At 37.7% G+C, this 24,928-nt stretch overlaps 1 protein-coding gene across 10 annotated transcripts in view; it reads left to right on the forward strand.

Annotated features, from left to right (window-relative positions):
* Nucleotides 1–21,294, forward strand: part of ELF2 (E74 like ETS transcription factor 2) — a 70,028-nt gene extending 48,734 nt beyond the window's left edge. For 2 of the 10 annotated variants that reach the window (XM_043486139.1, XM_043486207.1), the window contains 7 exons: nt 10,239–10,352; nt 11,850–12,023; nt 14,292–14,330; nt 14,727–14,813; nt 17,150–17,342; nt 18,753–19,103; nt 19,577–21,294. In XM_043486139.1, the coding sequence (XP_043342074.1) occupies nt 10,239–10,352; nt 11,850–12,023; nt 14,292–14,330; nt 14,727–14,813; nt 17,150–17,342; nt 18,753–19,103; nt 19,577–20,204 (1,586 nt within the window). In that variant the 3' untranslated portion in view covers nt 20,205–21,294. Of the gene's footprint in view, nt 1–1,466; nt 1,788–10,238; nt 10,353–11,849; nt 12,024–14,291; nt 14,331–14,726; nt 14,814–17,149; nt 17,343–18,752; nt 19,104–19,576 lie in introns of those variants that run through there. The other 8 variants (XM_043486147.1, XM_043486211.1, XM_043486173.1 and 5 more) reach the window with 7 other exon arrangements.
* The last annotated feature ends 3,634 nt before the right edge of the window (nt 21,295–24,928 follow it).

Consider the following 24,928-nt stretch of genomic DNA (forward strand, 5'->3'; position numbering starts at 1 on the left):
ATCTATTGATTGATAAGAGTGGAAATTCATGTTTGTTACCAATTTCAATGTTCTGTCTAAAGCTAGAAATTAGCTCCTTAGTATTCCTTACCATCCTCTCATCTGGAAATTCTCAGTTTATGATACTCCTGGTAAATGGATGATCCTTATTTTAAATTAACTAGAAATTAAAAAAAAATAAAAGCGACCAATCATACAATTTTGTCCAATAGGTGGCAAGTTTACCTAACTACAGGAAAGAAATCACTGTTTGGTTTAAGGGAAGGTTGTACATTGGAAATGGCAGATAGGTTCTTTTTGGGGAGTCTGGGGATTATGGGGGCAGGACTAGGGGAAAGGTCCAAGGGAATCAATGAGTATTTGGAAGAAAAGAAAAAAAAAGTCATGGACTGTGTAATCTACTCTGAAGTTGCACTGACATGTTGGGCAAATATTTGTAAAATGACGTTGTATTAATACTACCATTGGAAAAAGTTTTTTCTGTAGTTATCAGCATAGTTCATTCAATCTAGATCATAAAAATTACACCTTATTATTCAAAATAAGTAACAAAATTTTCTTTTGTTTATTCAGCAAATACTTTTTGAACACTTATTCTGGAGGGACGCACTGTGAAACTATAGGGCAACATTTTGTTTCAGGTTTTTTTTTTTTTAAATATTATGAAACTCTGAAACCAAGGAAGCATTTTTTTGTGTGTTTTAATGATGCTTCATCTAAGTCATTTTATAGGCTTGATTTCTTGTGTTAAGTTTGTAGTCACTAAGTGGCAATTTAGCTCCTGCTTCTACTGTATTTTAATGTGTACGTTATTTGTAATAAGGTTAGTTTTATCAAAAAGATCTTTAAAAGTAGATGATGTGAAATACGTTTGCTTCAGAATGAACCAAATAGAAATATAAGAGGGTACATAAACTTCATGACTAGCAAACTGGGGGAGGATAATCTAATCTCTCAGAGGTTGGCATGTTCTGTTGTTTCTTAATAAATAGTTATCTAGAGTGCTAACACTTCTGCAGGGGGAAAGGACAAAGTCGGTCCCTGAGAGTAACTGGATGCTCCTTACTTTGTTCAAGGAAAGCTTTTATGTTTTCCGGGTATAACTTTTTTTAGTTGGTATTCCTGTTTTAAAGTGCAGCCTTTCAAGTGAACGGGTTACATGTAGCATAAGCTTTGACACGGCCAAACAAGTTCAACAGCTACCTTTATTTACAGCTGCAGGACTAGGATTAGATCTCTTCCAGAATGAAAATCTGATTAATGACTCTTTTCTTGAGTGGGGACAACTGCAGACTTTTCTTCCGCAGAGCGTGAAATGTGCCTCTTCCTGCCGAGGGGCCTCGTCCTAGCCGCGGCTCCCGGGGCGACTTCCAGCCTCAGGTGTCCCCCTCGGCTGCGGGCCGCTGCCGCTCTCCGGGGCGGGCGTCCGGGACTTCCTGTCTGGGCGCGGGGCGGAAGGATCGCGTTGCCAGCCGAGGCGGCCGTCGCCGCCGCCGCCGCCGCCCCTGCCGTTAGGTGGTGGGGTTTCTCAGCCCGGCGGCGGGAGGCGGGCCGGCCTCGGCTTCCTGTCGGAGGACGCGCAAGGATCCGGGCGTCTGAGTGTGCGAGTGCGTGAGTGTGTGTCGGCCGCACGGCGTGTGTCTCCGGCCGCGGGTTCCGCCTCCTCCCCTGCCGCCGCTGCTCACGGTGTAAGTCAATGTGAAGCAGCAGCTCCAGCCCCGGGATAAACATGGCGACGTCTCTGCATGAGGGACCCACGAACCAGCTGGATTTGCTCATCCGGGCTGGTAAGGACAGGGGAACTTTCCTCCGGTGCATCAGTGCAGCAGGAGAGGGGGTGCACAGGAGGCGGGGTGGCTCCCCTGTAGCGGTCAGTGCAGGGGGGACCATGTCCATCAGTCACTGGGGCGGCCGGGGGAAAGGGGGGTAGTGAATGAAGTAATGGAGGCGACGAATCAGGAAGTGATCACCTTGGAGAGTAACCTGCCTCGAATCCGGCGCTGTCGCTCCAGGGTGGGTTTGTGGAGCAGCGGCGGCAGCTGCCGGGCGGAGCGCTGGCAGCGGGTGCCGGGGAAGGGAACCGCAGTTAAGTTGGGGACTCGGGGGCGGACGAGTTGTGCGCTTCACCCCAGTTGCTGAGGAACCAGGAAGTGAGTGAGGCTGTTGTCTCCCGGCAGCGCCTGCCACGCTGTCTGACCCGAGAGGCCGCTACTGCCCGCGGTCGGGGGCGGCGGGCTTCTCGGGTGGACGCTCGCCACTCCCGCCCCGTCCTTCTTTCAGACTTGGTCCACAAATCCTCGACTTCCGCATGGACGAGGCAACCCCGGGCCATGTCCGGTAGATCGATACGCGCCAAAAAAAAAAAAAAAAAAAAACCAACAACAACTCTGACCCTCGTCCTCACATCCCCACCTTGTGCGGTCTCAGGAGTAACGGTTCTGGAAAGGGTCACTTAATAACGTGGAGCGGCCCGGGGTGGTGTTTCTCTCAAGGGCCCGCCTCCCTTTCCTCGTTTAGTGGGCGGCAGTGGAGAAGTAGGTTTATGCCCCTTCCCTCGTGGATTGTTTTTTTTAGGGGGGTAGAATGGAAAAGACATGGAATGTATTTTGTACCCCTGCCCCGGAGCGTTGGGGCGTCAGAGAAGAACGTTTATTTTGGTAAACAGTGGGTGAAGGTGGGGCGGGCGGGAGGGAGTCTTGGCCCTAGGGAAGTCTCCGCAAGGAATTGCCCCCTTTTCCCCTCCCCCCAAGCCTCCCACCTTAGCGGAAGCGCCTCGGAAAGGACAGAACGGACGGGATTGACAGGCCTCTGGTTCCAATCTGCTTGCTGAGTTGTTCCAAATAAGAACGTTGGTTTCTGGGGGCGGGACTCCGGGCCTGCGCTGGGCCAATGAAGATTGGGCGGGAGTGAAGCTGACAATGTACGCATGGAATTGGAGGGAAGAGGAGTGTAAACACGGAAGTGGCCGCGGGGGTGGGGGATGTGCAGCGCCACTGCTGCAGCGGAAGGGCACGGACTTAAGTTACATAGAAAAAGCAGCTTTACTTAATAGCAGACAGCGCAGTGAGAGTCCTGAATAGGCGTAGAAGTGCTTGAATACGATTTACTTACTGTAGTGAGCACAAATGTTCCTTTCCCAGGGTTCTATTTCATATCGCCATCGATGGGAATTGGAAGATGGGGAATATTCATCGAAGAGCATTGCTGTGAAAGGTCTTACCGTCTGTTTTCCATCCATTGTTTTTAGGTAGTGAAGTTAGTAGTTTGGTTGGTGAAACTCTGTGTTTCAGTTCGATTGGGAGAAATCATAAATGTATATTTAACAGAACTTAATCTTTAAAATGTAGCACTGCACAGTCCCAAAGAAAAATCACAGTGAGTAGTGATGAAAGCACATTTGACAGTTATTTTCTGATTAGAGCAAGATCTTAAATATTAGTGAAAAGGGGGCAGAGTACAGTGAGAACTTGGTCCCTTTATGTACATTCAGTCTGTTAATAATACTGTATGAATTAAGGGATGGAATTTTTGGTTTTATATTATTGGTACTAACAATACTTTTGATTAAGTCAGTCATGTTGAGCGTGTACCTTTTCAGAAGCGTTCCTAGTGGTTATGAGAACTTTAGAATAGCCCATGCAGTTAGAATTTTGAAAAATACTGTGAAGATAAGAGGGCTTAATTTTGCCAAGAGAAGATCCTTTTTATAAGCTTTTGGCATTATCAAAACCGAATGTGATCTGTAGATATTTTGCTAGGAGTGGATACAAACATTCTACAGTTTTAAAAATACAAAGGTTCTATCTTTTGATGATTTTTTTTTTAAGTGAAATGCTGCTTTCGAGTTCTGCATTTCACAAGTATATACAAATCTTACAGTTGAAATTTCTTTTGTGATAATAGTGTTCTGTGACAAATACATTTTAATACAGTTGTTTTCAAATATTCCCGCAGTTATGTTCGTGTAATCTGAAATTCCTTTATAAACTCTGTCTTAGAAGGAAGTTTGAGACAGGTTTGCTAGTTTATCTAAGGTTTATTCATTGAAAAAGTTGGGGAGGAAACGTGACCTGAAAAATGAAGAATCATGGATCTAAATTTTTATTGCTGCCAGTTTCCAGTGATGTTGGGAGAGTCATGTTTAAAGGGTTTGTATTTGTAAATGGACATAATGATACTTTTATTCCCTTGAGCGAAGTCATCAAGTGTTAGGATTATTCCTCACAAAGGTTTACAGTCTAATTGAGGAGACAGGTGAAAATCTATATAATACATAAATGTTAAATTTAATTACAGTGATTGCTATATGGGTTTATAAGTGTAGAATAGAATGATAGTAAGGAAAACTTTTAGAGGAGATAAGCTTTAAACTGAATATTGTTAGCATAACTGTTGTTTCTAAGTAGGTACAAAGCACTTAGAATTACCACTACTATTATATGTTAAGATGTTAGAGGATATATTTTTGCTTTTATTTTCCTCCTTTAGAGACTTAACTGTCAACTTTAGCTGTCAACTTCAGCTTTAGTTATCACTGTTTATGTTGTCAGAGGCGTTTGAATGAAGAATGAAGTAAATATGCTTGTTTATTAAAAATCACTTTCATTTTAACATACAAAATACTTGTTTACGGTAAAGACTTGACATACTTTATTAAAAACTTTCACTGGCAACATGATGTTTGAGAAGGAGCCTTGACCCTGAGGTCAGGAGATAAGGATCTTCATCTAGCTGTCACTAAACTGCTCTTTAAAGCTTCATTTTCTGTAAGAGAACAAGATTTGACTAGGTGATCTCTACTGACTTTTAAAGCTCTAAAACTATAGGCAGCTCAAATATATTTAATGGAAAGTGAAGGTTCTCATTTTCTTGGATTTATTTACACCATGTGAGTGAATTTGTCTAAGGTCATTATGTAATGGGGAGGTTAACTTCTTTCACCAATCTTTGTAACAAATTGGAGCTTGAGGTTGTGTCTGTATGTTGAATAAGACACAAGATATAGTTTATTTAATAATTTAGACCCATTTTTAGTCTGTAAGGAAAAATAAATATTCCTTAATATTTATGCAAAAGTGTTTGTATATGTGGTCTGTGTTTTTTGAAGACTTTGAGTTTAAAATATTCTCCTTTATTATCAAGTACATACTTTTCTTGACTTTTTTTTTCCATCTTTTTTTGAGAAATTGAAAATTGGGAAAGTGGAGAATTTGAGATTTGAGAAATAGGGTAACCAAAAGTATTGTTCTGCGTTAACTGAGTTATTGAAGGGAAGGGGGAAGGGGGAAATTTTTCTGGAAATGCAGCCTAGATATTTTCCCGGACAGAACAAATCTGTCTAGTTTGTCAAAGTTCATCATGAAATTTGAACTTAAATCTGATTTATTATAAACAGGAATACCTAGTATCAACCTTGAAAAGATCATTATTTTGAAAAAAGAGTTTAGCAGGCAGTGAAAAAATGAGGGCCTGTGTTGAAATAAAATTAGAAGAATGGCATTACTTTTTAAAAAATTTATTTGAAAATGTGTTTAAGAAATTACTCTTCAGAATTCATTGCAGCATTAGTACTAAAATTCACAAAAATTGAGTGAAAGAGTAAGTCATCAGTATGTTAATAGTCATTCCAGGTAGTTCAACATCAGTTTCCTTTAGGGACAAATTTAACTGGTGGAAAGGGGCAGGCAGGAGAGTGTTTCTGATTTATGAAAAGTTAAAAAAAACAACAAACTTTATAAGTTGACAAAATACTATTGTCAAACTTACGGAAATGGAATCATAATTTTTTGTCCACACATTGATTTTATGTTTAGAAGCTAAAACTTACAGAAATATGAGGATAGAATTTGGGTGTTCTTAATTATGTTTGATACTAAATTACACCCGCGGTTCTTGAAAACTGAAATTCCTGGGAGTCCCCCCAGACTCTTTCAGGGGAGTGTGTGGAATCAAATTATTTTCATAATGCTAAGATACGTGCCTTTTCACTTTTACGAATGTTCACAGGAGTTTTCTAGAGGCTACATGGCTGGGTGTAACAGATCAAATGAAGAAGCAAGTATGAGAGCCCCAAGTATGACAGCCCCGATGTTTTCTACTGTGTACTAAAAAGATTTGCAGAAATGTGAACTAAAGCTACTCTTTAAATTTTTGTTTTTAAGAAAAAGTTACTTTTTATAAAAAATATTAAAAGTTGCTTTAGTTTTAATTTCAAATAGGATAAATATCTAAACACGAGACTTATATCTTCTTTGTGGTCCTCTGAGTGTAAAAAGAATCTTTGACCAAAGAAGTTTGCAAATAGCTGTACTATAGTTTAATTAGTCTACACTTTGCAGTACCATAGCGACTAGCCTTATGTGGTGATTGAGTATTGGAAATGTAATGGATAAACCAAATTTTAAATTTTATTAAAACATAAAAACTGAAACAGTAGAAAACTTCTTTACCATGTACATTTCTTTTACATGTTGAAATGGCAATGTTTTTGAATATACTGGGTTAAATGAAAGGCACTGATTTCACCTTCCACTAACTTTTCTCAGTGTGGCTGCTGGACATTTAAAAATTACATGTGGCTCTTGTTATCAGACAGCTCTACTTTAGAAAATTATTTTATTCTCTTTCCGTTCTTAACCTTATAATGAAGCTGTAGAAAGTCAAAGGGCACAGGTAAAGATGAGAGGCCTTTACCTTTCCTCCTCTTCAGTGTGTTCGTTTGTGTTCTTTACTCATCTGTTAGTGTTACAGTCCTGGGGCTTGAGAGAATAAGCTGTGGTAAGTCAGGTGGGGTAGCCGAGTGATGGCCTTGTAAATATTAGTTTATGGTCTTGTAGGGGAATATCACTATCACCTAATGAAGTGTTTTCTAATTTTTTCCTGTGGCTCTCAAATTGCTGTTAATTTTTACTTTTGACTTTTAAAAACATTATTATGAGCTAGGGCTATTGCCAGCATTCTCTTCTGCAGAGCTGAGAGGTACGTCTCTTGTCAGACTTAATTACCAAGTTTGGTATTTAGTAACAGCTGTTGAGTGAGTCTGGAATCGTCTACCATACAAACACCAGTTGATTAGAAAGCTAGAAATGGAACAAGACTCTTACCAGTAGTAAAGGAGGGCATAAGCAAATTTAATTTTTGACACTGATTAAAATGGTTTTGAAATTTATTTGATACATTTAGTTTTTCAAGGAATGTTGACCAGAGACCTAACTACTAGTGGTAACTAGATGATGATGTGTCTGTCAGATAACTTTTTGCTTCATTGTTTCTATTTTTTAAATGAGTTTTTTTTTTAAACTCCCATAAATTTAATACATAGGCCTAGAAAAACACCAGTAAATCAAGTTTTAAGTAAGAGATGATAATTCTCAACTGCCACTTCTAAGTTTGCTAACTTTGATGGCACAACACTGTCTTATTTACCTTAAGAACTGTGCAGAAGTTTAGTTGTGTTTGAATTATTATTTAGTTGTATTTGTATTGAATTCAAATTGTATTTGAATTACTGATAAGAATAAAATAGTATTGAAAAGTTTTCAATTATTACAGAAACTTGCATAGGAAAAATATTTCTTAAATTTCTGTTCCCAAAAATACTTATTGACTTAGGTCAACAAAAGAAGAGAAAAAGGAGATAGTGTTCCCTTTTAACAAAATGGATTATGTATTCACGGAAACTGTCAAATTATTTTGCATCTTTGTTTTGAAATATTTTACTCCTGTTTGTCTTTTCAACACTTTCTGAACTATTTGTATAAGCTTCATGAGGCCAGAGAGCCTTCCACACTTGTGTCTCAGGTTTGTAGCACATGGTAGACCCTGAACAACCATTTATTGACTGTACATAGAGTATAAGATCCGATCATTAGTTTATAGAGAATTTATGCATGTTTAATATTCTCATCCTAAATTTATAAATGAGTTAATAATCTTTTTCTTAAATTTGTATGTTTTCTATTTGTTTTACTATGTACATGTACAATATTTTAGGGAAATAATATTTTGAACTTAGGGAAAAAGGGGAGGTTGAGGTTGGAAATAAGAGCTAGGAAATTTTCACTGACATAACTAACATGAAATCATGGTTTTGAAAATATACCTCAAAAAAAAAAAAATATACCTCAAGCTATGTAGGAATTTGGGGCAGTATAATATGTAACTGTTGGGAAATTTTGTTTATAACTTAAAACATTAAAATATCTGGTAAGATTCTATTGCTGTATTATTATGAAATACTCAGAGCTCTAACTTTAATATGGTAGAGTTTTAGGGTGTGTCTTAATACAATTACATAAGGAATTAGTTTACCCAGGGTAGTTTATTAATAGCACCTCAGACAACAGTTAAATTGCAACACAAGCAGACTTTAAAGAGAATGAAGTTCTTAGAATAAACTTTAAAACCCTGAAACTGCTTCTTCCTAAGGTTCTTTAGTGCACATGAGTATTGTAGGGAGGTAATTTGAAAAAAAATATTCTTGAGAATGGTAATACATTTTATACTTACTAATGGTAAGTTTCTTAAAGTTGAGCTAGAAGCACTGATTGAATCCTCTGCTTCAGTGAGGCTGCAGATAAGAGTAAGCAGGGTCACCTAAAGATAGATTTACTTAGAGGTTTGGCTGCCTCTCTGGAACCGTTTAGCTTTGAGCAGATTTCCATAAATGGAAAGAGCAACTGGAGAGACTCGGTACCTTGGTTGAGAGTGTGGATGATGTGCAACAGGTGGTAAAGCAGTCAGTGGATTTTTTATAAATGCTGTCCAAATGACTGGTGTTTAAGGCGGAGGCCTTAGCCCTTGGTGAATTTTGAAACTAAGTGAAAAAATCTTTTTCAATTAAAAGTTTACTAGAAATAATTTTAAAAGATTTGTATCTTTAGTGTGTAGAACTTGTGAATTTATAATGGTTTTATGAAATTTGTATATTTCTTTTAGTCCTTGAGAGGACATCTTGAGAAAGATGTATCAAATTAGAAACTGTTAAACATATTCGTGTTTCAGAACCTCTTAAAAAGTAGAATTTCAATATTTCAAATCAGGATGTGAAATTAATATATCATTAGGATAATGAGTTTATGCTTGGATTGCTACTTTTCTGTAAGGTCTGTCAGTTGTCCTTAACTTTAATAAATAAAAGAAATACTTATATACCTACTATATGAAGAATCTATGTTAGGGTCTATAACAGATATGAAGATGACTAAGACAGGCCTCCCTTGGACTTCCTTGGCAGTCAGTGGTTAAGGCTCCACACTTCAACTGCAGGGGGCATGGGTTTGATCCCTGGTCTGGGAACTGAGATCCTGCATGCCATGCCGTGTGGCTAAAAAGGGGGGGTGGGCAGGGAGCTAGCCCTCCGTGACCTCATGGAGCTTATAATCACATAGAAGTGATAAGAAATTATCACCATTTATTAAATTCTTCAGGAAAACTGCATTTAATTCTCAAAACTGTATGAGGTAAGTAATATTACTGTTTAGTGAAAGAGGAAACTGGGCCATACAAGGATTTAAATTACTGGCCTTAGGTTACAGAAATAAGTGGTAGAGACTAGAACCAAAGCTTTTTCACAAATAATTTAATCAGCAAAGCATAAAGTAAGTATTAGAGGAGTTACAAAAGGTGGTAGAATTAGAAAAGGCTTCATGAAGGGGGGGAATAGGAACACTCTCTCTCTTTTTTTTGCCTTTCTAAATTTCTTGGGTGAAACCCAGCAAAGGCAGTGAAATCTTGAAAAGAAAGCAGATAATTGTGAAGAAAATTTCTAAGTTCTCCGGTGCACTCACCAGGAGGGTTTGTAAGAATTGAACTAATTCATTAAAGTAATTTAGAAATATGAGTTTCTGACTGATTCTGCTGGGTGTTAACCCCCGATTTTAGTAGCAGTATGTTAAAATTACAATAGGATTCATAGGATTGTTAATCTACAACTATCCTTCCCCCCCATCCCAAGTTAGTTTTGGCCTAAAATTGATACAGAGTTCAAATTTCAAGAGTCTGTCTTTGTTTTCCTTTGGATAAGATTCAGGAATTTCTAATTAATCTCAATAGTTGCTTTATAATCAACATTCATTTTATAAGTGGCAGGTTTGTTGTTTTAGTTTTTAAATTATTTCTGTAATTTGTGAGACTAATATGTATTAATGGCTTATTTTGAGTTATGAACTAAACGTGAGCATTTAGTTCAGTAATGTGTTCAATGCATTTTTATTGAGTGGACCTTACTTTCTCTCCAGTGGAAGCATCTGTTCATAGCAGTAATGCACACTGTACAGATAAGACAATTGAAGCTGCTGAAGCCCTGCTTCATATGGAATCTCCTACCTGCTTGAGAGAGTCAAGAAGTCCTGGTATGTGAACTGTTCTTTATTATATTAAAGATATCATATCATTTCATGTATCTAGAATAAAATTTTTTTTTTTAATCCAAGGGAATTGTTGTTCTCAAAGTCTGTTATACATAAATACCTGTGACAGCAGTAACTGGTCTCTTTACCTGTCAATGTTCCCAAGTCTTAAATGCTTTAAATAACTTAATTTTCAAAATAATTGATACAGAAGGTGCCCACTGTAGACAGATAAATGTCAAATTGCTGTTTCTACTATTTTGTCTCATTTCCTTAACTCTGGGTACATGAGAGACCCTAAGAGCATGGCTGGAGAATGGCCGATGGGAGCTCTTGCCACCCATGCCCACTGTGAGTCCTTCCTTCAGTGATAAGGGGCAGCAGCTCCGGGACCATTCCCTGGAAGAGAGAGGATAGTGTCCACCTCTCTTCACACTCCCTTCAGGCTTCAGGCTTTCCATTGGTTTTGATCTGTTTTTACAGATTGCCTTTGAGAATCTGTTTGTCCCTAATTTTAATGTCCAAATGTTAATTTGATTTAATACAGTAAGACTGGCCCTTCTTTTAGGGATTTACAGTAAATACTAAGATCAACTGCACTTCTTAATTAGAGTAGTAATCCCGTGTGTTATTCAGGAATATGAGAAGAAAATTAGTGCATATTGGTCAGTGTATTAATCTATGGTAGTATGTATTAATTGAGATGGAAATGTCATATCCTAGTTATTCAGGCACATTGAAAGGAAGCCAGAGCAACATTATTATACGTAATAGAATACTAAAAATATGTATGCACCATTTCAGTGACCCAAAGTATTAGGGACTGTTCCGTTAAATAAAATATTGAAAGATGATACTCATTTGGCTATAATGAGCAGGTTTTTTTTCATATTTAAAATGAACTGTAGGAACTTCCTTGCCGGTCCAGTGGTTAAGACTCGGCCTTCCAGTGCAGAAGGTGCAGGTTTGATCCTGGTGGGCAAACTTAAGATCCCGTATGCCTCAGGGTGTGGCCAAAAGTTATTTTTAAAAAAAGAGAGAGAACCATAAGTGCTTACTTCCACTGAATATGCTTTTATCATTTTAATGTTATACCAGGTGTGTGTTTTACCTTGTTAGAGAATAATGATGAGTAAGTAGAAGGAAAATAATTATTAACTCACTGTTATACTGTTTTATTCTCAACTGTTTTCCCAATTGTCAAAATGATACAAAGTCTTCTACAATGAACTTGAAAATACCTAAAGTGTGAAGCAAGGGGGTTGACTACTCATGATCTCTCCCTTTACCCAGAAGATTAACATTTCCTCCAGGTCGAGTTTCTTTGCATTTATTTACTTACATACTTTAGATCGTATTGTATATTCAACAAATTAACGTCAAGTTCTTCCCCTGCTTTGATGAATTCTTAATAACCTCACCTTACCAAAAATTGAATTGTCCATGCTAAGAGGCATTAATGGGGGTGGGAAATTTTAATTTTTCAACTTTTTTTTATAGTGGAAGTGTTTGTCCCTCCTTGTGTATCAACTCCAGAATTTATCCATGCTGCTATGAGGCCAGATGTCATTACAGAAACTGTAGTGGAGGTGTCAACCGAAGAATCTGAACCAATGGATGCCTCTCCTATTCCAACATCACCGGATAGCCATGAACCAATGAAAAAGAAAAAAGGTAGGGTGTATTTATAAATTTCTGGGAAATTGGGTGAAATTTTTTCTAGTATCTTTTTTCTCCATCAAAGGACATGGGAAATACATGCTATATTTATGATTGATGTTATCCTGATTAGATATTCTCAAAAAATTGAGATTGTTAATTGTGTCTTTTAACATGTTCATAGTGTTTAAAGGAGTTACTATTTGAGCCCTAAAAGTAGTAGCCCAAAAATGAGATTATAGTAAGAGCTTGATACACAGCAGGGGTCCATGGGGTCGCAAAGGGTCGGACATGACTGAGCGACTGAACAACACAGAAGGAAGAACAGGGATTCACTGCACATTTTTCTACTTTCTGATCCTTTTAGGTACTCGGTTACTTGAAAGAAAAGTATTCTTGACTCTGTTTTTCATAACCTTATCTTCCTACTCTTTTGTGGGCATTAAAATAAAAGGCCCAATTTTCTTCCCCACTAGCTTTGGCCTTAAAACACCAAGATTGCCTGTAGGGAATTCTGAGGGGACTAAACTCACCATTGGGTAAAGAGCATTTCCACTTACTCTTTGACTCCTGCTGAAACCTGTGTTCATCTGATCCTGGGGGTTGGGGGTGGTGGTGGGATGGCGCACAATGCTCCAGTCCATCTCTAGCATCTTGAGTGGGTTCTTTTTTTTCTTTTCAAATCAAAGTTAAAACTTGAAAGAAGTGAAATTCTGTGTAAATGGGTACTCACCTAATTCCACTTTCTTCTCTGCCTCTTTCTGCACATTCTACAGTTGGGGGGAAAAAATCAAAGGCAAAAAATAAGGGGAACAGTTGTGTTAGAAATAATGGTATTATCTAATCATTTAGGTAGCAGTATTTCAGATTGCTGTGATGTTCACAGGTGTGTGCCTCATTGCTTTGAGGGACATAACAAAGAATAACACAGGTTGCCTTCCCTCTTATAATATAGATTATATATATATTTGAGAAAGGCATGGATGAGAGAATTTAGAAGGAAGAATTACTTTCCACTGTAAATGTTTAAACAAAAGACATACATGTAAATAAAACCCTGTTTACCCACTGCCCACTGTAGCCTTTGACTGGTTGTATCTTATGCAAACTGTTACAAAATACCTAAGAAAATTTTAGATTTAAATGAAGAGGAAAAAGACTATGAAAAGCTGGGAGTATTTAGGGAACCAAGATCTCTAGATAAATAGGTTGATCTGCGTACATGATGGTATGGTATAAACCAGGAAATAATTTGCCAATTTAATACTAATCTTACGTATTTGAAAATAGGTGGTCTTAATGAATGACAATTTAAAAATTACATATAACACCACAAATTATTCATTTGTGGTTAAGTACATTTGGGACATATAAAGTTAGGTAGGTTATTTTTAATAGTAGGGCCTTATTTTTATTTCCAGAGCTTTTAATATACTAATGTGCATTATAAATCTCTAAGAGATGATTATGTGCAGTTCTGAAAGTTAATTTGACTGTAGAACCCTTTTCCTACTGATGAATAACCTATCTGTCAAGTAACATGATTTGGGACATGCTGCTTTATAAGAAAATAAGCCTTTGGGGACTAACCTATCCATTAAGGAGTTCGGCTTTTGTGCTTGAATTTAGGAGACAAAGAAGATGTTGGTCTTGCTATTGACTGCTTTGTATATATAAATATTATTTAAATTGAGAAATTAAGCTCTATTTTTAATTAGGAGACTGGTGAACTTTGTTTTAATTTTTGCCAAAACATACTTCCTATTGATTAGAATTACCATAATGAAATCCTAGAATATAATAGCTATGCTTTTTTAAATATAAATTAGGGCATTTTAATTTAGCTGTAGATAATCGTTGTTAATGAAGAGTAGAGACATCAGAAATCCCAGGTGTATGACCATCACCAAATCAGTAATGTTATACTTAATAGTCCCGGTCTCTTTCTTGAGACTTCGCTCACCTGCCAGCATTCATCTTCAATGCTGAGGGCTGAACACAACACATTTCAGAAATATGCTTTCCTTAGGAAGTGTAGCTCTTGCTTTTCTGTTCATTGTGGATATTGGACTGTCTGCGGCTTAGGGCAGAAGTGAGTGAGGAGAAATGAAAGGGCACAAACATTTCTTAGACATATGAAGCAATTACTTGGAAGGTTTTTTTTTTTTATCCTTATACCTGCACGTTGAGGTGGGGAAATTTATGCTTAAATTCTGGTGAATTGATTGGCTCAGAGCAGTAGAGAGTGTTTAAAATAATATTTTTTACTTTTCCTCATTTGAGCTCAAAGGGCTTCGCAGATTATCAGATCTTCTGCAATAGGTAGGTAAAGCTTTTTCTAACAATTCTGTAGAAGAGAAAACAAAAGTTTATACTAGAATTTGTTTCCATTGCTACATTATTGGAAAAGGTTAGCAGATTGAGGCTGTGACCATGTAAATAATAGGTTAGTAGTACCTGACTTGCCATATACATTGATTTTCCTATCAATTAATGCAAAGAGGGGTCGCAAAGAGTCGGACACGACTGAGCGACTGAACTGAACTGCTGTAATTTATATTGTAGAAGTGCTTTTAATATTCCTTTTAAAAGCAGCTTTTATATACACAGTATATTAATCCATAAATTAGTGTCTAGTTTCATAAATAATGTGTTATCAAAAAGCCTGCTATATTTTTCCTGTTTTCCATGTATGGTTTCAATATCTTCTTTTTTCAGTTGGCCGTAAACCAAAGACCCAGCAGTCGCCAATTTCCAATGGGTCTCCTGACTTAGGTATAAAGAAGAAACCCAGAGAAGGAAAAGGTAATTTGGGGAGGGCTGTTTTGTAGGTGAGATGGATTTTTTTTTCCCCCACTCAAGTACATTTGTAGGAAAATTACTTTTAGTACATGCACATGCACTGTAGCACTGACTTGGATTGTAATTCTTAATCAGGGGTGTATGCGTGTCACATGGGGAGCTTTCTCAAACTTCTCTCTGCCTGGTCCTTACCCAGTGAGGCTCTGTAGGCATATAGAAGCTATAGAAGCTGCAGGAGTGGAGCTGGGGCCAGGCCAGCATTTGGGTTTGGAAAAGGCCCCGGGTACGGGCTGGTGCGCACCTGTGTTGTTTTGAATGGTGTGTGTATATTGACACCCATCCTCATGGAGAGTCAAGTGGAGTCACTTACGTTTGAAAAGGTTTACAAAACAAAGACTTCCTTTCTGATACATACTTTTCTTAACTGATAGAAGCAAAGTGAATTTACTTTTCCAACCAACAAATTTCAGTCATGTCAGTAAGGATGTCTAAACAAAACTTTGATGTATTTTTTAAAAATTGATGTGTATATTGAATTTGTATATTCTCATTAAAAGCAAAAATAGCAATAAGCCTTCTACAGTCTCTGCTCTCTTAATTTGTTGGATTAAGTCTTTAATAAAAAAAAATTAAGTCAGTAAATCTACCAAGAAATTTGGTTAGATTTTTAAAAATCCAGTTACGTAAACCTTCATTTACTTAGGAACTGTTGTTCAGTTTGGGACAAGTTTAGGATAGTTTTATTTTCTTCTCTGTCTTTGGTTGTTTTACAGTCCTAACATCTTAGGTTTTATCTTTTAATTTGTATTGAAAACCTTAAAACTTTACTAGTAGTAAGTGTTAGAAATTTGAACTGTAAATATACAGTTATTACTGTTTTTAAAATTACTCCCATCATTAATGGTATCTCTTATATTGAAAGACCTTATGTTTAACACTGGAAAAAAATTTTGTGGTAACCTATTTTTACCAGTCAAAATCATCTTTCGTTAAAATTTCAGTTTTGTATTCTTAAACCTGAGGCAATATGTTGCTGTGTGAAGATTAAAGTCATTACAGTCACACCTGGATTAAAAAAATCCAGTCAGCGCTTCATCTTCTGCAAAATTATGATGTCTGCATAGACTCTATGAACTACCTTGTCTGATAAAAAAGGCTTCCTGTTCTGAATTGTTTTCCTTAAAACCAGAAATAGAATTGTTCGTTTTAACTTAGGGATGGTAACTGGAGTGAAGCAGTTAAAGATAATCTGAAGAATGTCAGTGGGTCTAACTATAACTAATTCATTAGACACAGGAGCATTCAGATCTCTACTATGTACAAGGCATTGTCTATTGTACAAAAATTTCTTCTAGAATGAATTCTTATAATCTCCAGGTCATAAACAGAATAAAAATTCCCAACTACACCTCTTGATTCAGTTGAGACTGATATAGTTGAAAGTTGTGATTTAACACTGAGAGTTTTTAGGTATTGATACTGATGTAATAGGTCTTCGGAGATACAAATGTAATAACATTGTAAAGTTGAAGATTAATCTTTTTAGGTCAAGAGAATGCACACAGGGCTCAACTATGGGTTAATGGATTTATTGAATTTTCGGAGAAATTACAGGATGAAAATGAAATGCTAGAGGAAGAGCATCAGTGTTTAGATTGAGTAGTGGAAGCCTCCCCACCCCAAAATCTGAATTTTTGAGGATAGTAAAGTGTTAATGAGCAGGAGCCTAGAGATGACCCAGTGGCTCAGAGGTGGCATATGTATTCTAATCTTCTCAGGACTCTCTTCTGTTCTCTCATCAGTTTAAGAACCTCCATACCTAGAGGCTTACGGAGGGAATAAAGAAAAACTGCAGCCCATAGCAGCCTTCTCATAACACTGCCCACTACTCCTCCCCACCCTTCCAAAAAAAGAAGAGTGATGCTCTCTTCTCTTTGGGACTAAGTTCCTTATTTTGCCTACCCACATTCCTTCCTTTCCTTCTGCTATGCAAATCTTAGCCATCTTCCAAGACTGAATGTCTTACCAGTCCACTTTATTTTCACTTCCGAGATCCCAGACATTATTTTCTGTCATTGATTTGAAATAAAACTGCATGGCATTATGATATAGCTTATATTGTGTCAAAACTGTTATTTATTTCTTGAATTGTTATTCACTAGACAACACAGTTTGACACTGTACAAATGATTGATAACATAGTCAAGTATTTAATGGCAGACTCTTAGTACATTTGTTCTTTACCAGTAGTAAGTTGATTTTTTTATTCAGCGTAAGTAACTACTTGCTTTTAGTTATGTTGATGAATTTTTAATTAGTATCTATAATTTTTTTCAAAGGAAACACAACCTATCTGTGGGAGTTTCTTTTAGATCTACTTCAAGATAAAAATACTTGTCCTCGGTATATTAAGTGGACTCAGAGAGAAAAGGGCATATTCAAGCTTGTGGATTCAAAGGCTGTCTCTAAGCTTTGGGGAAAACATAAGAACAAGCCAGACATGAACTATGAAACTATGGGACGAGCTTTGAGGTAAGAACACAAGAGTTTTCAAAGAAAACTTATGTATTTCTTAATACTTAATACTGTCTGTTAATACTTTGTGTGAGAGTGCTCAGTTGTGTCTTAACTCTTTACAACCCCATGAACTGTAGCCTGCCAGGCTCCTCTGTCCATGGAATTCTCCAGGCAAGAATACTGGATTAGGTTGCCATTTCTTCCTCCAGGGGATCTTTCTGACCCAGGGATTGAACCCAGGTCTCCTGTGTCTCCTGTAAGGTGAATTCTTTACCACTAAGCCACCTGGGAAAACTGATATTTAAAGAGAAGCTCTTAAAATCTCTTACTTATTATAGCTTTTAATTTGGGTGGATTTTCTAGAGGAAATTCTTGGATCTGGAGGCAGATGAAGAGAGAAGTTTAGTCTCGATGGCTACAATTTGAACACTATTGGAAAATCCATTTGTGGAAAATGTGTGCCTTTAAGAAAATTAAACCCAAACATTGTACAGTTTCCAAACTGTGAATTTGTTTTTTAGTTTCTGCAAATTTGTTGAAATTTTCATATCACAGTAAATCCATTGTAAGTTTTGTCAGTTTGAGGAACCCAAATACATAACTTTATGTATACATAAACTTTATGTGTACATAACCCAATTACATAACTTTGTAATGTATACGGCTTAAGGGTATTTGTAAATGAACATAGTTTATGTGACAGTATTCACATATGCCACAAATTCATTTTTACTAAATATGGTTTAGGTAATTTTTCCACATAACACCAAGTTGCTTTTATAACCTATGTAAATCAGAACTAAATTTTTACCAGTATCTGTGAAATCTAGTTGTCCCTCAGTAGTATCTGAGGGGTGTGACTCCAGAACCCTCCTTGGATACCAGAAATTCACGGATGATCAAAATCCCTCATATAAAGTGGGGTGGTGTTTTCTTGTAACCCACTTATATCCCCCATATACTTTACATCATCTATAGATGATACAATACCTAACACAGTGTAAATGCGATCTAAGTAGTTGCTATCACATGGCAAATCCAAGTTTTGCTGTTTGGAACTCTTGTGGAAATTTTTTCTCCTTGAGCATTTTCGATCTGTGGTTGGTTAAATCCATGGATGAGGAACCCATAGATATAGAGGGCCAACTGGACAGCAATACATTCTGTATTCAGGTTAGATGACTTCCTTTAATAAAAACAGTGAGCGTTTAGCTCATTCACAGATTTCAGGGTTATAGGGCAGACGGTGCCAAGCTCTAATTTCATAGCCACTTCACATTCTTGGCCTTTTGAATAGAGTCCCACCTTACCGCTTCCTAGAGTAAGTGAATGTTTCTGTTAGCATCTCTTTACAGTATTTTTGTTTGGGGATTGTGGGGGGGCAAACATAATATACTTGACTTATTTAATACTTTTTCCTTACAGATATTATTACCAAAGGGGTATTCTTGCAAAGGTTGAAGGACAGAGGCTTGTATATCAGTTCAAGGATATGCCCAAAAACATCGTGGTCATAGATGATGACAAAAGTGAAACCTGTAGTGAAGATTTAGCAGCAGCTACTGATGAAAAATCATTAGAACGAGTATCATTGTCTGCAGAAAGTCTCTTAAAAGCAGCAACTTCTGTTCGTGGTGGGAAAAACTCATCTTCTCTAAACTGCTCCAGAGCAGAGAAGGGTGTAGCTAGAGTTGTGAACATCACTCCCCCTGGTCATGATGCTTCATCCAGATCTCCTACTACTACCACATCTGTATCAGCAACAGCAGCCCCAAGGTAAGTGAGGGAAACCAGTAGTGGTAATGTGTTTAGTTTTTAGAAAACTCTTTGGCACAACTGGGATGTTCCTTTTTTAATATTTGCATTCTAAGAACTGACTCTTTGTCAAGACTTTGAAAAGTGCTTGGTATTTTTAAATGTATTAATTAAAATATTCGTATTAAAGTAGATGTCTTTTCTTACTTGAATTGATTTTTATGATTTTATAGATGGAATTTAATGTAGGCTTTTAAATATATATATAAATATATTCAGCTCATGTTTAAATATATTCATCTCATGTTTTTAAAATATATTCATCTCATGTTATTTCATGCTGTAAACTTCAGAGATTTTCGGCACATCTGTAAAATTGGGTTCACTAGTTTTATATATGTTGGATTTGTATTCATCTTTTTCTCTCTCTCAAAGAGACCTGTTTGATAATTTAGTGTTACATATAATCAAATTTATTTTTTTTAATCAACCAGGACAGTTCGTGTGGCAATGCAAGTACCTGTTGTAATGACATCGTTGGGTCAGAAAATTTCAACTGTGGCAGTTCAGTCAGTTAATGCAGGTGCACCATTAATAACCAGCACTAGTCCGACAACATCAGCCTCTCCAAAGGTAGTTATTCAGACAATCCCTACTGTGATGCCAGCCTCTACTGAAAATGGAGACAAAATCACCATGCAGCCTGCCAAAATTATTACCATCCCAGCTACACAACTTGCACAGTGTCAGCTGCAGACGAAGTCGAATCTGAGTGGATCGGGAAGCATTAACATTGTGGGCACCCCTCTGGCTGTGAGAGCACTTACCCCTGTCTCAATAGCTCACGGGGCCCCTGTAATGAGACTATCGGTGCCCCCTCAACAGGCATCTGGCCAGACTCCTCCCCGGGTTATCAGCGCTGTCATCAAAGGGTCAGAGGTTAAATCAGAAGCAGTGGCGAAAAAGCAGGAACATGATGTGAAAACTTTGCAGCTGGTACAAGAAGAAAAACCGGCAGATGGAAATAAGACAGTGACCCACGTAGTGGTTGTCAGTGCGCCGTCAGCTCTTGCCCTTCCTGTAGCGATGAAAACGGAAGGACTGGTAGCGTGTGAGAAATAAAACAGCAGCGCTCCCAAGGACATTAGAATGTTAGTGAGAGTCCTGGTATAAGTATTTGCAAGGATGTCATCGAAAGAAGTCAGAAGACTTTAAAACATCTTCAGTGCATTTAAGAAAACAATCAGACTTACTGGAAATAAATTACCTATCCCATGTTTCAGTGGGAAATGAACTACATATTGAGATGCTGACAGAAAACTGCCTCTTACAGTAGGAAACAACTGAACCCGTCAATAAGAAAAAGGACTGAAAGGGACCAAGCAACTCACTACAATATCAAGTTACACTAAGACTTGGAACACTAACATTCTGTAAGAGGTCATATAGTTTTCAGTGGGGAGGGATTGGGATGGGTGATCTTGTTGTTACATATAGCAATTTTTGATGCATTTTATATGCATACCAGCAATTATTACTGTGTTCACACAGAACTCACTTAACTGGTGCTATGTGAAAACTGCTAATATAGGTATTTTAGAATGTGAATTGAAGAATGGATCCAAAAGCTTCAGAAAGAGGTTAGCAAAAAAGATCTAGTGCGTTTTTTTTTTTTGTTTTTATCATATAGCTTAAGCTGATTTAAAACAAAGGCCTTAGACTAATTTTCGGTTTTCTTTATTGAAATAAGCTAATGGCTTGTTTGTGTAAAGCTTTTTTTATTAAAAGAAAAATTTTAAAAATCTTGTACCTAGCACAGTATTGTTATAGAATTTACATGTAACTTTTATATGGTAGTTTAAGTCTGTCAGTTTCTTAATTGTGGACAAATTAACAGTTGGCTCTGGCCTTTTGCTATAACATGCCTGTTTGTCACTCACTTAGCCCTGGCATCTGTGCAGACATATCCGTTTCAGTTCTACTGTCACTTGGAAGTTAAGGCTCAGCATGATTTTTGTCAGGTAACTAATACCTGGAGTTTTCTTTCTTCCTTTTTTTTTTTTTTAGTTGAAGTTTAAGAGGGGAAGTACCAGTGTTCAGATTTGAACTATAATAGTTTGTATATTCAACATTTGAAGTATATTCTATTTTGTTGTACTCTTGTTTCAAAGTGTATTCAAGTAGGTTTTCTGAAATATAGAAATGAAATTTACCTTGTGTTTTGGTCTCTGGTGATATTTATAACAATACTCAAAAGCTACTATATAAACATGTTTTAGTTAAGAAGTAATAGAAGTCCTATTTTTCCTTCCCAACTGCTGCGTGAAGAAATTGTTTTGTTCCATTACATTAATATTTGGCAAATAACCTGCATGTTTCCACTTCCTAATTACTGTCATGTAATTATTATAATGTTCTACTTACCATATGAATTTACTATTTGAGTGTTGGCCACACTTAAGTAATTTATATTTCAAATCAGATCATTTGTTTCTCAATCAGACCTTTTTTGGGTGAGGAAGAACAAATAATACTCTAGCCCTTTTAGGAACTGGAGGGACCAGAGGAACCTCATTTCACACCAAACTAGGTCCCGTAACTCCACATAATAATTCTCTTTCTACTACAAAGAAAAGTTGTCTATTTTTACATCTTTTAGAAATTTAAACTGATACTTAATATCTGTGGCCTTTAATTGTGCATTTGGTTAGACACTACTTAGGTTGACAGATTTTTATAACAGCTCCCTTTGTAATCTTTTATCTTTTCCATAAACATACTTGATGGTACTTTTTAATAAAAGCTCAAAGAAAAACTCATTGATTCTTATCCCATTTGGGGTTAATCTCAAACTCTACCTCCTTTTAAAACATTTCCTAAATATTTCACGTTTCAAAATCTGTATCATATGTCTTGACACATAACTTTTTTCTTGCACTGCAGTTTCATTTTTTGAGTCATGTCTCCTATAATATTCTGTTAGGGCAAAGAAGTCACGTGAAAAAGCATTAGTCGTTCAGTCGTGTCTGACTCTTTGACGCCATGGACTGTATAGCCTGTCAGGCTCCTCTGTCTATGGGGTTTTCCAGGCAAGATTACTGGAGTGGATTGCCATTTCCTTCTCCAGGAGATCTTCCCAACCCAGGGATTGAACCTGGGTCTCCTGCATTGCAGGCAGAGTCTTTACTGGCTGAGCCAGCAGGGAAGCCCGAGAAGTCACATGGAAGATAGCTAATGAAACATACTTTAAATGAGCATTTCTTTTCCAACTATGCTGTATTACTAATTGGTTTTCCTTAGGCTAAGCCAAGGCTGCTTGCTTACCTCTACCACTCTACCTTAACATCTTCTGTGTGTCTTGCAGAGTAAGTTCACCTAAGGTCTCGATTTAGAAATACATGTTGACAGTATGTAATGATGAGAGTATTTCTTCTGATGGGAATTATCAGTGGTATGGCTTTTAATTGCAACTGTTCTGTTAACCATTATAACTTGTAGTTGCATTTTGTGTCCACTGTAACAAAGAACCACATAGCAATGACTTGATGCCACTGTATTTTCCAGTCTGGCCAGGCTTTTGAACAGTGAATCAGCAGTCAGCCCATTTATTCCTTGGGTCATCTTCCAGCGACAGTTTCAGCCTTTCACCACCATCCTGCTTACCAGCCAGTATACCTCTTTATAGAGAAAAGCGAGGTCTGAGCTGTGAGCTCCACTTCTGGACCGCTTGCTGTGAGAGCATCTCCTCATTCCAGCATCCATCCTGAGCGCCTGCCTTGGGAAGGAGGCAGGCGTGCTGTTCTCTTGTCCTCAGCACCTCTTCCCCTTTCACAGCTCCTTGGTTTCTTTGTTCCAGCAGTCCATCGTTCTTCAGTAGCTTGCAGTTAATTCTGGCTTAGAAAAAGTTCCCACTGAGGTCTCCAGGAACGCAGTAGTCAAATCCAACAGATACTTCATTCTTCCATGTGCTCAGCCTACTTCTTAACCCCTCCCCCTTTTTTTCTTTATTAATTTATTATTTTTTCCATTTATTTTTATTTGTTGGAGGCTAATTACTTTACAATATTGTAGTAATTTTTGCCATACATTGACATGAATCAGCCATGGATTTACATGTGTTCCCCATCCCGATCCCCCCTCCCAAAACTCCCCTTTGGCTTCGCATGATACCACTCTTCTAGTGTACTTCTTGCCTGACTTCTTCGTCTTTGTTTTCTGTCAGCTTTCCCATTTAAAGGTGGTACTTACCATGGGGTTTTTTTCTTCATAAAATAGTTGTATTTACTAATACGATTTTGTTTCAATATAACTGTTCAATAATCTCATCCATGCATATGGTTTTTACTACCAAATACATTGTCATAGGCTAGACTGAAAGTCTTAAGATGGCTTTAATTACCTACTGGTTATTTCCTCCTGAATGTCCAGTTGAACTCTCTTCTAAAATCTGTCCTCTTAGCTCAATAAATGACATTACCAGCAACCAGTTACTCTTGCCTGAAAGGCCATTTTAGACACTTGATTTCCAACATCCAATCTTTCACCAAGTCCTATTGGCGGTTCATTCTAAATAAATTCCTTTCCTATCCTCCCTACCTTACTGCTTAGTCTTCTCAAACCTCTCTCTACTGTTTTCCATGCTACCAGTTGAGTTTCTAAAATGAGTATTTTCAACTTCTTTGTGACTGCATTAAATTCTTCAGCGCATCTTGTGCTAAAAAGATAAAATATCCAAAGTCCTTTGATCTGGCATCTGCCTACATTCCCAGGTCTTAACTCTTGACTCTATTTTAGGCATCTCCAGGCTACAGACCTACTGACATATTTTCCCAAATATTTCAGGCATCTGTACCTTTGTTGACCCATGCCTCCTCAATGGCCTCTCTCTGGACCGCTCTTCACCTAAATTTGAAGTGAAGGTGACAGACATCAAAATATTTCTGAAATAGGCATGGAAGCCATTAAAGGTGGGGGTTAGTCTACTCTACGTGAACTCAGAAAAGATTGAAAAACATCAAGTATATAAAGGGCTAGGAGAGAGGAAAAGTAATAAGTAGAGATCAAGGACTGTTTATGGAAAGGCAACAGGACAGATGAGGTCCCATTTCAGGGTACGGTGGGAACATTATCAAGTGTACCAGGAAGGACCAAGCGAGTAAGGTCAAAGAAAAAGCCGCCAAAATTGACGTAGAAACAAAAGGGGCAGTTCCACTAGGGGACGACCTGAACCAGGACGGCAGGGGCACAGCACCGGTTCATATCAGCCACTGTGGCCCCTGTGTGCAAATGAGGCTTAACAATAACTATATTTGGGCTTATAAAGGATCTATCCTGGGATCCTTTAAGCCTCCTGGTCTACTTTATGTGAGGACATTACATATGTGATCTGTATTAAAGCACATTTTGGGGAGGCAAGGGGAACCCTACTTGCGGTTCCCCAGCCACTCCAGTAACTCCCTTTTGTAGCTTCTCACTGTTCGTAGTACGAGTCCTCTGTACTTGTGGCTCACCTGTCCCTCAGTCCCTTCGTTGTTAGCATCCTCCACAGTCAAAGCTTGGCCAGTCCTCTTGAGAATAAGACAGTTTCCCCACCTTTGCAAGTACACTGATGTGCCTCCTGAATCACACCAGAAACCTTTGAAACACAAGCGCGGCAGGGAGACTTGCAGGCCCACTTGGTTTCACCATGCCGCACGTCCCAGGTGCTCTGTTTTACACGAATCGAAGATTTGTGACAACACTGCTGTCAACGTGGCTGTCGGCATCCTTATTCCAACAGCATTTGCTCAGTTTCATCTCTTTGGTAATACTCATATTTCAAACCCTCCTTCAGCAAAAAATAACTG

Source organism: Cervus canadensis, chromosome 1, assembly GCF_019320065.1.
Source record: "Cervus canadensis isolate Bull #8, Minnesota chromosome 1, ASM1932006v1, whole genome shotgun sequence".
Taxonomy (NCBI): Eukaryota; Metazoa; Chordata; class Mammalia; order Artiodactyla; family Cervidae; genus Cervus; species Cervus canadensis.